Source organism: Morone saxatilis, unplaced genomic scaffold (genome assembly GCF_004916995.1).
Source record: "Morone saxatilis isolate NCDOM2014 unplaced genomic scaffold, NCSU_SB_2.0 Contig6, whole genome shotgun sequence".
NCBI lineage: Eukaryota > Metazoa > Chordata > Actinopteri > Moronidae > Morone > Morone saxatilis.
In genome coordinates, this window is record NW_023340206.1 from 9,199,346 (window position 1) to 9,214,720 (window position 15,375).

A 15,375-nucleotide genomic window follows, 5' to 3' on the forward strand; every position below is an offset into this window, starting at 1 on the left:
TACTTATATTTTACCTGTATTTTTCTGAAGCATATATCAAGCATATTTTTTGATTTGTTTTTACCTGAAACACTAATCTAAAAAAAATCTAGCTTTATTCCTTAGGTGTTGTGTTTTTGCAAGGCTAGAGGTACACTGAATACTATTTCTCTGGGCCTTCTGACCATGGAACTTACTATTTTTATTTTCAAAAATTCAGCATTAATGAGAGAATTTCTGCTTTTCCCATTGTTAATTTTTAAATTGTTCAATCAAGTCAATGCTTAGAATGAACATTAGACAATAAACACACTTAAGTTGACCTCTTAAAATAACTTATTAATCTTATATGGTGTGCAACCAGGTGCACATCAGACATGTAAATCTACCATCTAATGCATTTTCATGTCAAAGAATTGCTTCTTTGTCATGCACTTACACTGGTTGTTTTACATCCTGGCATGGCCTGTATGTACAGCTCTCATCTCGCTGTCATCATTGTTGTTTTGTTGTAGCATTCTTTTACATCCCTCTTTCTCTGTATGTCTTTTTCCCCCTGTAGCTCGCTCTCCTCCAGGTCTGGCCAAGACTCCTCTGTCTGCACTAGGACTGAAGCCTCATCAACAGGGTGGATCAGGTCAGTTTACGCACATCAAATATAATTCACTCAGTGTCCTGCACATATTAAACTTGGGTTATTATCATCTAACATAACACCTTAAAGACACTCTCATATAGATAGTTCACATAGTTTCAATTTGTTCTTGCTTCCTCTTAATTTTATCCCAAGGTTTGATCCCAAAGTTGCCTAAGATTGTGAATTATGTCAGGCTAAAAACATACAGAATATTTGATCATTCCACACAGTAGTAGTTATTTTAAAAGTTACTTAAAAAGATCAAATTGTATAACATTAAATATACTGAACCTTTGACTTTGTGCAGCATCTCTGCATTATGTCATACTGTAGCACTGTAGCTGAGTGAGCAGAAACTGGCTGCAGCATTGGGATTGTTAGTGTTTGCTGCCCTCTGCTGCTCAAAACTGGAATCACTCCTTGAAATGCATACGCTAATAGCTAACACACACCCTCCAGTTCTTGCTTTGCACTCAAGTTTGTCCACCTTGTCTCCTCCTCTTCCACACATCTTCCTCTCCTCTCACTCTTTATCTCTTTTCCTGCTGTCAGACTCTGACTCTAATGACGGAGAGCAAGGTAAGGACATTTCCGTGGCAACACACTGTCAGCAAAGTCTGCACCTGACACCAGCACAGTCTTCTGACCTCTAGTTTTGTTTTGTACTTTTTAACATTTTTGTGTTTCACTGCAACCAAGTGGTTTCTTTTTCAGTTGTGCATCCCAGCTTTGAACAAAATGTTTGTTGTATTAAGAATGACTTGAATAATTTCCTGTTTCCAAAGTTTCTGTTTGGGTCCAACACCTGATATCTGCATCCCATTTGACTCTGGACAAAAAATGTTGTGTGAGTGGAGACTGACTATGTTAGTGTGTGTGTTTGTGTGTGTTTTGATGCTTTGTGTTCCTCAGATAATTACAATTTTGGGGACTCCAGAGCACAACCGTTCAACGCTCCTCTCTCCTCCAGCAGTCCCGTCCACAGCACTGATGGGTGAGTAGTCCTAATTAGCAAAATCGCTATCCCATACAGTCTCCTATTTTATTGACTGGTTGTGATGCTGTTGGAAATACATGAAAGTGTATGTGACCCTTGACCCCAATGAAGTTAGACAGGTTAATGACAAGGTTTGACTGGGGAGTAAACTGAGTAACTTTTACTTTGAATAGAAGCTTATTGATTCATTTAAGTTACTTTGCTGTCAGTTATACAAAACACACATATATTTCACAAATTTGTTGAATTACTGTTTTAAAATGAACTTTCTTATTTGACACCTTACGACATTAAAAATCCCTCAGCTGTACAGATTCATCGTTTCATACCGTCACATAAAATATTGCCTAATTTCGAAAAACCCTGGTTTCACTAAAGGAAAATAAATGTCCACATGTATGAGACAAAAAGAAGAAAAACACAAAATATTCTGATTATAAAATACATGAATTTCCTTAAACATAATGTCTCTTCATCTACACAGGAGGAGAAGATAAGAATAGATAAGCAAATTGTGAACAGTATCTTCAACTCAGTATTTAAAAATCAATATCAAGTCAGCATAACAAACGTTCTTAGTATTTTGCATACTTACTATCATAAACAGATAGAGAATACAACCAATCATATTTTCTAAAGTTGCTTTTTGCTTTTTTTGTCTGTAGAAGGAGGATTGGTTCTTCAGACGTTGCCCCGCACAGCTCCGCCCCCTCCTACCCTCACAGACCCGCCTCCCCTGAGGGCTCCCAGGTCAACATCATGGGTGTCCACACCATCCCCGGCAGCCCCAACACCCTCCACCGCACAGTGGCCACCAACACACCGCCGAGCCCCGCCCTCCAGAGACGCCTGGGTCAAGCCAGCCCCTCCCTGACCAGACACCCACCTCCAGTTGGTGGCATCCCCTCCAGCCCTCTGATTGGCCGTAAAACAGCAGCCGCTGGTGTGCCTCCAAGCCCTCTGATGGGGCGCCGCACGGCAGCAAGCGGCCACAGCACACCTGATGAGCTGGGGGCTGCTTCTCGTCAGGGGAGCGCCCAACCACCCTCAACGCCTGCTTTCCCGGTCTCCCCACAGCTGCCGGAGAAGAGGCACATGTCCAGCGGAGATGCAGAGAGGACGGACAACAAGAACCTGACGCCAGCACCGGCCAGCGGTGGCAGCACGCCAAACCTGTCTGGTGCACACACGCTCCCAGATGTCTCAAAGTCCATATATGGTGAGGCGCAGGAAGATGAGGTAATATTTTAGCTCACAGAAGGTTTGTGTCCTCTGAAGTAATCTTTTTCCTTGTCTCTGTGGTCCAAACAGATGGTTATCCAGACATTAAGATGAATGTTAAGTTTGTCCAGGACACTTCCAAGTACTGGTACAAGCCAGACATCTCCAGAGAGCAAGGTGAGCGTTATACAACCCACCGCCATGAATTTATTGATTGCAAAGTGAAAGAGAGTAAAATAACAATGACAGCCGTTCTCCGCTTGATTGTGTATTGTCCTTTCATCGTCTTCGCCCTTCTGTTTATCCCCTTTTTGTCCTCTCGTCCTTTTTATTTAATCAATGACCCTCATCTTGTTGTCCTGTGGTCGTTTCCCTTTCTGCCTCATCCTTTCCAATCTCCTCACCTTCCTGCTTCCCGTTCTTCTCCTCTGTCTCCTCCTCTGTCCTTCTTTCAGCCATCAATCTGCTGAAAGACAGGGAGCCCGGGGCGTTCATTATAAGGGACAGCCATTCCTTCCGCGGAGCCTACGGCCTGGCCATGAAGGTGGCCTGTCCCCCACCAACCATCCAACAGAACAAAAAAGGTAAGGAAACACATTTTTGAAATATTAACGTTTTATTTTGAAAGATCATTTAATTTATCTTAACTTTTTTTTCCCAGTTGGTGACATGACTAATGAGCTGGTGAGGCACTTCCTGATTGAGACGAGCGCCAAAGGTGTTCGTCTGAAGGGTTGTCCCAATGAACCCTACTTTGGTAAGTTTATAGCTCAGTTTGTCTTGTAGATGTGTCGAAGGTGTTCCAGTCTAACAGAGAGATTACTTTGTGTTTGTAGGTTGTCTTTCTGCTCTGGTTTACCAACACTCCATGACTCCACTGGCTCTGCCCTGTAAGCTGATGATCCCCGCCAAAGGTCAGCTTTACCCTCATTTTTTTTCTACTTTTTGTTTAAAGGTGAAGCATATCATACAGTGGAATTCAAAATAATACAAGCATTTATTTGTGGTGTATTAGTATTTGCTTGTTTTTTTAACTATTTGGTATGTTTTTTAGTGTTTTAGTGTTTAAGTAAGAAGTAAGTAAGAAAGTACAGAAATACATACATACATTCTTAGATAGTAATTAATTAATCTTCAGACTTCCTAGAAGTACATACAAATTTGAAATACAAAGGGTGTGAATTATATGGATCTAGACGTTTTTGCCGGCATAAATGTTTAAATCCCAAATTTTAATTCCGTAATATAGCCTTTACACACTTGATGGTGCCATTACACAAGGAATAAAGACACCTGCCTCTGTTGTCCTTGGATACAGGGTGTTTTTGATAAAATAAACTATTTAGGCTTTACTCTCAAGGATGTGGCCAAATAAGATAATGCTCATGGAGATGGGGGCCTCTAAGGGGTCTCTTAATTAAACAGAGAAAGTTCATCACTAAACATCCCAGGTTTTGAAGAGCCAAATGACCTTGGTTCCCACGGCCCGTGTGTTGCCCTCTGATCACAATATACAATAAAAACGCATCTAAAAGATAAAATAGGTCATGCAAAACACAGTTTTTTTTATATCTTTCGATTCAGTACTTATAAATAAATGTTCATTTTGTTAATTGACATTTACTTTTATTATTTATTCTATACTGACGTTCACAGACCCGAACGAAGAGGCACTGGAACTTGCCACACCTACTGATCCGGTTGTTGAGCTTCTGAAACAGGGAGCAGGTAAGCAGGAGGAACCTTAAATTAATCTTCACTGCAATTTGAGAGATGGTTCGGAGTCCCACAGTGTCACTTTGTCAGTTCAGCTTCCATCATCAGATCAGAAAGCATCCATGAATTTACTTTTAAAGGAGCAACACATACTCTCTCCCAAATGAAGTTCCATGTACTAACAGTTTAGAGTATTAAATTGAATTTCCAAACAAAAAAAAGAGGAATAAACTATTTGTGAAAATCGGTCAGTTAATTTGCACACATTGTCACCCTTACCTTACAGTTCAGAAGGTTCCTGAGGACGCCCATGGTAAATACTGGTTTGCACAGCTCTGCTCCATCATGCACTTTGACTAAATGTGAATGCGGTGATGCCTGCTCTCACAGAAACAATACCTTCAGAGAGTTACAGTTTTATCTGCATCTTTAAATGAAACCTCTGAAATAAAAAAAGCTCAAATGCATGCATCTGAGAGTCACAGCCAATGGACTGTTGAAGGATTCCTGAATTTGCTACCAACTGTGCATTGCATGAGAAACATCACCTTACATTAAACTGCATGCACGTGAATTTCCTCCTGTTTCTGCTTTTATTTATCTGTAACTCTTCTTTGTGTACTTCTAGCGTGCAATGTTCTGTACATCAACTCTGTGGACATGGAGTCTCTCACGGGGCCTCAGGCCATTGCCAAGGCGATCACTCAGACATTAGCGACAAACCCTCTGCCTGCTGCAACCACCGTCCACTTCAAAGTGTCGTCACAAGGCATCACCCTCACCGACAGTCAGAGGAAGTGAGTCAGCGCATGGGAAAAGCAGCACCTTCCCTTGGGGTGGCAGATGTATAGAAAAGTTTGGGATTAGAGGAAAAAATGTGTCCTGAAAACCTACTGTCGTAATTACCATGATGATAAAAACCGAAAATCAAAGGAGAGGATTGCACAGAACAGTTTATCTATTATTGACATTTGCACATGTAAATCTTGTTTACCCACTTCAATGTAAACCCACTATGCTTAAGATATTTTGTTAAATCGTACTTTAGTGACCCCAAGCGGTCATTTTAAGAACACAATGTGGCAGACAATAAAGGCTGAAAGCAACAGATTTTCCCACCAGAGTAACTGGAAAGATGCTTAAATCACATAGAAATACACACATGCTGGTTTTAGTAGATGCACAATTGCACTAATAACCCCCATACATAAATACACAAACTTTGCTTAACACACTCACTACCTACCTATGATAACTTGTGTGTGTGTGTTTTTCTTTTGTTGTAGACTTTTCTTCAGGCGACACTATCCAATCAACACGGTAACCTACTGTGACACTGATCCCCAGGACAGAAAGTAAGAGACTTCAAGACTTCTTTTCTTGTCCTGATATCCAATAATGGAAAAACAACTTTTTGATTGTTTTATTAAAAACAATTCTTGTGTTTTCTTTCCATAGATGGGGCAAAGAGGGAGGTGGCTCAGTGAAGTAAGTTTGACTACTTTAAAGCTGGAATAGTACAGAAACTAATTCACCATCCACTTCTACAAACACGTCTTGGTTGCAAGTTATTGTTTGGCTAGAAGCAAAATACTAAATACAGACGGGCACTAACTGCAGGGCATTTGTCTCAATCCCACCAGGCTTTTTGGATTCGTCGCAAGAAAACAAGGAAGCACAACAGACAATGTCAGCCACCTGTTTGCTGAGCTGGATCCAGATCAGCCCGCCTCAGCCATCGCCAGCTTCGTCTCCAAAATGATGAAGCGGTGAAACCCCCAACGCCCAAATGGCAGTGGCCATTTTGAAATCTTCCTTCGTCATTGGTGTCTTTTTCGCCAGGACTTGATGATGTCCTTTGTTCTGTTTCCTCTTGGTTTGTTTCTGTTTCCCTTCTCTCTTTTTTTCTCTCTGCCTTGCTGGTTTGTCTTGACTTTGGTCTTTTTTGGAAGAGTCTCTATTTGAAGCATTTGGTGTGGATCCAGAGTGGAGCTAGTGGATGTGTGGTGTGGAGCTGTGAACGTGACAAACATGGAGGCCATTGAAGGGAGAAAAATGTTCTCACAGGGTAACCTGTGCTAGAAGAAAATGCTAGCTAAAGACTAAAGGAACAATGCTAAGTACAGTCGGGGAACACGTAAGGACTCGTATGTTTCAGGGTTTTCTGTTGTCTTTTTTGTTGATTGATTTGCCAAAGGTAGTTGCAACACAAGTGCAAGAATGATGTAGCTATTAAGCCATTATTATTTCCTCTTTTCAAAAGATGAAGTGTTGAACAAAAAAAAAGAAAAGAAATACGGTTTCTTCTTGAACTTGTCTTCAGGAAAAAAGTTGGCCTTGATGGCTTTTAGCAAAACAGTGTCTGAAGACCTTATGCATGTTAGCTTGATCTTTAAGCTTGGTTCTTCTACCTTCCACAAAAGTCATTGTGAAATCCTTAGAGTGGTCATTTCTGGGTCTGTTGTGTGTTGGAAAGGGCTCTGCAGTGAAACAACGACTGATCTAAACTGCGCATAGCAGACCAGACTCAAAAAACACGCCACGCTAAGGTCACCGCACTTTGTGTCAGTGCAGCAACACTTGCATCACCTCGGACTCTGGTCCAAGCCTGATCTCTCTCTCAAAACTTGCTTATTGGATTACTTTTACCTGAAATCAGCAAGCTCCTGATAGCATGGCAGACCGAGAGAGGAAGACTGTTTGTCCACAAGATGGCGCCACTGATTCAGGCTTGGACCCTGCCCCCTGACTTGCCCATCATCAACTGCTTGCAGTAGTGGATCTGTTAATAGACGCTGCCACTGAAACACACTGGAAATCACCAGGGACTAGCCCCATGACCTGGACCTATGCACTGTTCTTTATGCATGTTGTTGTCCAAAAATGCATCCTCCCTCATAGCTACATTCAACATCACTGAAAACATTCTATGCTTTGTGCTAAAAACGACTTAAAAACCTTTAGACAAGTACACTGAGGTTGTATGACTTGTCAAAGACTGCATGAAATAGACAACATTTTTGTACTCTTCTCAGAGTCCTGAAAAGAAGTAGACAACCCATTGTTGAAGTAGTCACATGATGGTGAGATGCTATATTTTTTCTTATTTTTTTTCATGATTTTTGGTCCATTTGAGCCAGGGTTACCTTTCACTGTATCAAGGACAGTCCGGTCTGTTTTTCGTTCCACGGTGTCGTCAAAATTTACATTTAGATACCTTTTAGGGCAAAAGGAAAACAAAAAACAAAAAACACAAGGAGTTTCCACACTGTGCGCAAATGCCTGCTTGTTGAACACACGCTCAACCATTCACAATAAGCTAAGGAAAATTGATATTGATATAAATGTACATAGATATACTACTTTGAAAGGTGACATAGCGAAAAAGTATTTATTTTTGTTGCTTTGGTCCCTCATGATTACTCATATATACATATATTGTACAGTCTAGATAAAGAAGATTACCTAATGGGTTGAGAAAAAAAAATATATACTTATTTTGGCTAATGATTTCAAAGTCTGACGATTTTGAAATGTGTTTGAATATATGGTGTACATTACTTTGTACATGTATATGTTTGTTTTTGGCTTGTCATGTTTTTCATTTTTCCGTTCTCTCAGAACGAGGTAGGGCATGAATGAGATAGAAGCCAAGAGTCTGAATTGCATGGACAAAAGCATTTGAGTGCGTTTCTGCTGTTGAAACACACTCATAGAAGCAAATGCGTTGTAGCCAGTAGATCTTAAGGTAAAGACATGCCGTTTTTAGAAAAAGGGAAGCACGATAAAGCTCAGCAGCCAACCTCAAATGCAATATGAAAACAGCTGTATGCACCCATGACAGTTACGATTATAATTTTGCCAAAGATTCAAACACTTTACATGTCTATGCTGACTGGCTGCATGTCGCTTTTTATGTTCAACTGCTATTCACTTTCCATTTTTGTGTTTCACACTTAAAACTACACACATTTTGCAGCAAATTTAAGTAAGGGCAACCAGCCAGGACACAGAAATGTGTGTTATTGGTCATATAAGTAACACAAGGGCCCCTTGGATTTACACAGCGAGACATTCTGTTGCAGATGACGAAAGCATGGACTTTTTTTTAAATATTTGTTTCGACTGCTGTCTCCAAAAATGTGTCCACCTCCATTGCCTGTTCAAGATAGAACAGGCTTGCCCCAACTGGAAGTGTGTAAACAAAGCACTTAATAATGACATAAATTCCATATGGGTGTCAGTGATGGAGGTAAATAAAGTTAGACGTGTCTCACCGTGATGCTAAAGCTCTACAGCTGCAGCTTTGTCAGACTGCCAAAGGTGTCTTCTCTGGCCCTCCCGAAAAGTCAGTTATTTATTTATTCTTATTTATTCTTTTATTTTTCCCGACATGTTTTAAAAAATCTCGTTTCATCGTCGCATTATCACATTATCCCAGTTTTAATGGTCAGTGTTGACGAATGGAGGAATGTATGGTGGCGCTTTATTGAAAGCAAAGAGGTACAGCGCACTTAAATCGACTACTAACAAGCTTTGTGCCATTTTTAGTCATTTGGAGAAAACAAAAAAAATAAATGTTCTCTAAATTAAAAAAATAAAATAATAAACTGTGTTGTACCTTTTGGCTTTGGGTCAAGAGTTACCTTGTTTCAGTGAAAAAGAAGTGATTTCTGTAAACCCTGTGTACAGATGGGACATGTTGTATGAATGTGCTACTATGGATGTACAAAAGGGTCTCAGATTATGTTTGCGCTTATCATTTACATTATATTGTCATGGCTTACCTGTTCCTAAGGAGAAAAAAAAACATTAAAGCAATACAAATCAGTTACATTAAAGCAATGCGGTTGTTCATTTGGTTTTTGTGACTCGATAAATGGCTTGATTCATTATTTTATTGCCAAAAGGTTATTTTTAGACCGTATACTAAATTATTTTTGATAATTTCCTTCATCTACCTTTGTTTTACATTGGTTTGGGCAGCAAAACATCAACCTCAAGCTTTCATCATTCAGTATCTCTGTGAGGTGTGCAGCTCCGGCCTGAATTAGCCTTGTCTCGTTTAATATGAGGTTCACTTGAAGAGCAGCTGGCTCACAAAGTGCTGTGTGTCCCTGTCATGTTCGAAGATCAACGTCAGCAAAATGTTAAAGCAAGGTTTTGGTGACCGTTAAATTAGAAATACCTCTGTTCAATATCAAAACCTTTCTCTTGTATGAAACAGCTTGAAGAATTGAAGAGTTGAAGGCACATGTGACCGTTGGTTCACCCGCTGCCCTGCTCACCTTTACTTCCCCCGCCACATTATTTTACTGTCAAACTACTGCCTGTTTTTAGTTGGTACTTCCCCCCTCTTGGAAGCAGATTAATCTCTTTATTATTGTTAATTATTTGCATTTCAACACATTTCTCGTTAAGCCAAGCTGCCGGTCATAACACAGAAAAACCCATACGTTTCCGTCTTAATGAAGGATGTTTTTACATGTCGCAGTAGAAGCAGCAGGTGTAAATAAAAAAAAATAAATGATGGCTGAATTCCATTCAGCTGCTTCAGTTTCAGGGTCCTGGTATTGTGCATGTTGGCTTCCTGTCATGCCACCACTAAGGCCACAATGACACCAGTCAAACACCAGTCAAACCTCAAGTTTTTTATCTACAAATTTAAACTGCACATATGGAAACATGCTTAATATCATGGCTTACTGGGACACAGCCATTCATTAATGCTGTGAAGATGGTGGAAACGACAAAAACTAATATTTAAAAAGATTTAAATTTAACATTTGTATAACATTTTTCAGCATTTATGGAACTGAGATCAAGTCTTTTTGCCTTTTTACACCTTAGTACAGTCCTTATTTTTGTATCTCATGACCAAATCCCAATTTAAAGTCTACAAATCTGTTTTTTTATTGAGTTTGTTAATGGGGGAACATATGCAACCTTTTACCCAATGTAATTCCCCATTTGAGTGACATACTAATTTGGTAGTAAGTAACAAAATTAGTTTCAACCACAACCTGAAAATAAAATACTCCAAAGCTAAACTTTCATGGAAAAGCACACAGATTGATAACAGGTGTGTGTTTGTTGGGAAACCCCGCGCTACAGAGTCAACAAGGCAGCTCTCCAAGCAGTAGCCCAGTCTGTTTGTTTGTTTGGTGTTTAAGGCCGGAGCCCCAAAACGCCTGAGACGAACGAGAGTCAGAGGCATGAGAGACTGGCAATAAAGAAATAAAATAAAATCTCTGGGAGGTTCTCACGGCTGCAGACAGTGTTCAAACTCGCAAATATGTATGACACACTTCCCCCCTGACAGATTACGTACGCACTGTCGCTTTCTGCTTCGCCGTGGCACGTTATGAGCTGTGAGGGAGGTACGCGCTCCCACCAAGTGCATCATGGTTCTCTTGGCAGGGTCCGGACTTAGTTCATAGACACTACTACATATGCGTTCACCCTAAAAAACGGACAGGCTGTGAATGGAAGGCATGTTCCCGGTCCTGTCCGCAGCCACCGAGATTTGATTTGATTTGACAACTTTATTTGAACAAGGAAATCCCGTTGACAGCAAAGTTTTCTTTTACAAGAGATCCCCTGTGTGCAGAATAAGTTTTGCATTTCACTAACACGAAACAGAGAGAAAACAAAGCAAACTCAAAACATAGAATCTGTCAAGGCAATAAAAACAGAGCTAAAGTTCAAACATCAGATCAGCTGCGCAGCGGTTAGCGTCCACCCTGATACCGGGTGGCTTGGGGTTCGATCGACGGCCAATTCATTGAATTAAAAATGAGGACCATATGCCTCTCTGCTTTGAAATCGTCTTTGAAGGAGGGGGCCTGGGAGGTAAGCCACTGCGATAGAACGACTGCCAGTCTAAAGGTTGGTGCACTGAAGGTGTTTAAAGCCAAAGAACAAGCAGCAAGTTAAAGAGGCATCGTCTGTGGTCTTTGATCCACCAAGGTTCAAATACACCTGACGAAGCGTTTTTAGCACTTTGTCCAGTAAAACCCAAGCATTTCTTTAGTTGCAACAGATCCGAGTGATAACATTCACTTTCTAGAAGTTAATTAGCCATGGACAGATTTGTTTTAAGGTGCAGAGTACAGTGAGGTCTTGTTGGATTGTCTGGATTAAGTTGGAATCCTCTATTACACATCAAACAGTAGATATTCCTCTTTGAATGCAATGAACTAACTAAAGGAGATCCATAAATATTCAAGTGCTGCATGGATGTCCCACTGCATAAAACACAGGCTTAACTGACACAATTTCAGAAAGTTAATTCAACAAAACAAGTCATTTGGAGACATCACCTGGAACCATGAATGTCTGCAAAAAAATTGTCGATCCAGCAGGTCAAGACATTTTTACATATTAGGTCAACATGTCAGAGTTGGGACACATGGCAATTCATCCAACAGCTGTGGAGATATTTCACTTTGTATTACTGGCTGTTTCACAGCAGCACTGACAGCACCAAATGTGAATTGCTTCTCTTTAGTGAAACTCTGGTCAAAGAACAAAAGTACTAAATCACCTTAACCAACAAAAACCTCTCACATCAACCAAGATGAAGCTCGTGTGCAGTGGTTAACAACCGGGGGATCTGTTCAGCTATTTGATTTCCAAAAATCAACATTCTAAAGCCTGACAGGTTGAACTTTTGAACTGTGAGTATTAAATGACTCTTCTGTAGCGCTGCACACAATAAATTATTTAACTTCATTAGAGGATAGTTAAAACACAAATAAATTCTGATTTTGTTACCCTTAGAGGTGATCTCAAGTAACTCGTACACATATACATGACACATTTTTTGTAACTTTCTTGCAACATATGGCTGAAACACGAACATAGACCTACAGTGAGCCAAAGTGGGCAGTGGAAATGTGTGCAGTCTGTGAGAGGCATCTCACCCAGGTATGACCTTCCTACACAGAGACTCAAGTCGTTTTGGAAAAACCTGACCCCTGCTCATGCAGATGCCACTGGACTGTAAATATTCAAATAAGGGAAAATTCCCACTCTGCTCTTATCAAATGGAAAAATCAACCTGCTTGTTTTGGTTTGCACTCCACCTCCTACATACTGTTTTACTTCACAAAGAGGACTGCGTCTTATTATTTTCTTAGATAGAAAACAGATTACATGAGAGGTTTAATCTTCTGTAGCTGCTCACAAAGCATAGCAGCAGGTGCTTATTATAAGTGACTCTAAATGCATAATTGCCTTTTTGTCTCCTCCAAATATCAATGACATGATGATATTGTCAGTACACATGGTGATGATGAAGAAAAATGTTTTAGAAAATATATAAAAAATCTCCTCAATGATTTTCTCTTGTTTCTGCCAGTAATAATCTTCTTAGGAAATGCCTTAATTTAACTTGTTTGCTGCATGAAACACTCAGCAACTCCTGTCATATCCACAGTTGACTGATTCACAGCTCCTGAGGACTTCCTTAAGATAACGGTGCTGAGTTCAGGGTAATTAGGGGTGGAAACGGTACATTAGGCTTCTCCTCACATCCACATGTTGGTCAGAAAGAGGCTGACGAGAGCTCGGCTCTGAAACAGGCCAGCTGTTCTCACGCCAAGGCAGGAAAACAGGCCCTGTTAAACTCTTGTCGTGTCCCCGCAACAGCTCACTGACTCCCTTTTGACTTCACGCTCGTGAGAAATCTCTCCGGAACAACGGTTGTGCATCAGTGTTCATCAGTGCTCATATCTTCCACACCGGCATCCTCCTTGTGTGAGGATTCAAATCCAGTTCAGCTCTGAAAGGGTCAAGTTTTATGAGACTGAGTGGAGACTGTGAGGTATCTCAGTGAAGCATAGATTGGGAAAGAACCAAGCAGGTTTCTTCCCTCCAAGATCAGGATAAGGATGAATGTTTCCTCTTGTCTCTGCCACAAAAATATACACATCAGTTGTACTTATTGTTGCGGTGATGTGTGAGTTTTGAGATTTGAGATTGGCCAAGTTATTTGAATTTTAAGAGAATAGTTAAGAATCTTGCTTGGAGTTAGATGAGATTAAAGATGACGCATAAGGACTATATTTATGCAGACTGAACAAGATATAGCGTGTTAATTAGTGAGCTTAGGCCAGTTTCAAACAACAACATAAAGCAGCTTGCAGTGTGCAGGTTAGCACTGACAAGTACAAGAATTCAAACTATTGCAGAAGTGACCCCTGTAAGGTTGGCACACAGACTGAGGCTAAAAACCCTCATAACACATGTTATTACACGTTTGTACAGTTGAAACACGCAAGATAGCCTACAACATCTTAATTTCCAATCAAGCTTTACTTTTGAAAGCCCAGCTATCTGTTTACCCCTTTATCCCCAAGCGGCAACCTGCGTGGCTGGCAAATTAAGCCAATGTGGAAGTAACAGAAACTGCAGTTACTCAAACGGCCACTTGAGGCTGGCTAAAGAAGTGAGTCAATCTCCAAAAGGCCCCATATTAAACATGTTTGCAGCCTGGTGCAAAAGACGGTTTCACTGTGTACAGCTTAATACTCTGTTCAGGACAACTATACATGCGGTGAATTTTTATATTAGCTTTAAAATAAGGGACCAAAAGGTTATAACCTACGATATCTGAGTTTTTTCAAGGCTATTTTTACAGTCCTAGAAAGTCTGTATGATTTGCTGTTTAGAATGTAACCCTTGTAAAGTTGAAATGAAGCATACTCTCTCTTGTAGGCATCATAAATCAAATAAAGGATCTCACAATGCACAGGTTAACACTTAGAAGTGGAAGAATTCAAACCATCACAAGAATGATACCTGATGGTCCAAAAACAGGCCAAAGAGGGGTTGGGGGGTCACCTGATTCAACAAGCACAGTAAGCTATATTTGAGAAAAAACACAAACTATCATGAATGTGAATACTCCCAAACTTGAGTCATGCTGGGGCGTAAGTGTTTCTTTTTACGATGTGGCCCTTGAGGAGCTTCGGGGCTTTGGGAAGGTTCTAGTCCTCTGGCCAGCTTTGAAGAGCCAGGATTCCACAATGTATGGAGTTACCTGAATAATTTGTTTCAGATGCTTTTATTGAAATCTTTCCTCAGTGATATTATTCATGTGACATGTATATACAAGGCGCCTTTTTGTCTTCACATCATTTTTTGAGATCTTATTTCTGAAAATCTTTCCAAAGTAGAGAGAAGGAAAAGAAATCTTTAACTTGAAGATTCATCTGGCACGAACACGGCCTTTTGAGGTGAACACGTCGTCCCAAAGAAGGAGAGATTTCTCCTCAATGGTTGCCCAGAATCAAAATGTTGAGTGTACCAGACAGACGCACATGAGTGGTTTTAAATGTTGGATCGACGCAACACGGTCAGTGTCTTTCCAAAGTTCATAATTTCTTTGCTTTGAGTGGGTTTTGCCTTTTTTTTTCTTATGAAAAGCCAGTGATAATTACCAGCATGAATGAACATGACCACCACCATTTATTTCCTGTATTTAAGGCAGCACCGATTCCATTACACAACCATTATTTAGTCTATGAGTTCTGCCAATGGTAATAAAAATCGAGACGATCTCCTGCACGGTGGAACTTACACCCCACAACACATTCATTCAGAGATGAAGCTGCCAGAAAACTGCAAAAAGTGTCTATCTTTTCATCTCCTCTTCAGGCTTAAAACATCATGTTTTTCTTAAACTTGGATGATTATTCTGTTTTTTTTTTCATTTCAAATCAATCTGCCTGAGGAATCAGAGAAACAAAGTGTGCACATTCACACAGCCTGCATACAGTATATGCTGTAAATTCCTTATTCTGTAAACTGCAAACGTACA

General features: G+C 40.3%; 1 protein-coding gene across 1 annotated transcript in view; it reads left to right on the plus strand.

Moving 5' to 3' along the window:
* The window catches only part of tns1a (tensin 1a), a 57,268-nt gene extending 47,873 nt beyond the window's left edge, over positions 1 to 9,395 (plus strand). Inside the window, 13 exon segments of the mRNA XM_035677690.1 lie at positions 542 to 616; positions 1,529 to 1,610; positions 2,279 to 2,832; positions 2,925 to 3,011; positions 3,290 to 3,418; positions 3,496 to 3,591; positions 3,671 to 3,748; positions 4,491 to 4,562; positions 4,837 to 4,863; positions 5,179 to 5,347; positions 5,837 to 5,905; positions 6,009 to 6,038; positions 6,194 to 9,395. Coding sequence (XP_035533583.1) covers positions 542 to 616; positions 1,529 to 1,610; positions 2,279 to 2,832; positions 2,925 to 3,011; positions 3,290 to 3,418; positions 3,496 to 3,591; positions 3,671 to 3,748; positions 4,491 to 4,562; positions 4,837 to 4,863; positions 5,179 to 5,347; positions 5,837 to 5,905; positions 6,009 to 6,038; positions 6,194 to 6,323 — 1,598 coding nt within the window. The 3' untranslated portion in view covers positions 6,324 to 9,395.
* Positions 9,396 to 15,375: the final 5,980 nt, after the last annotated feature.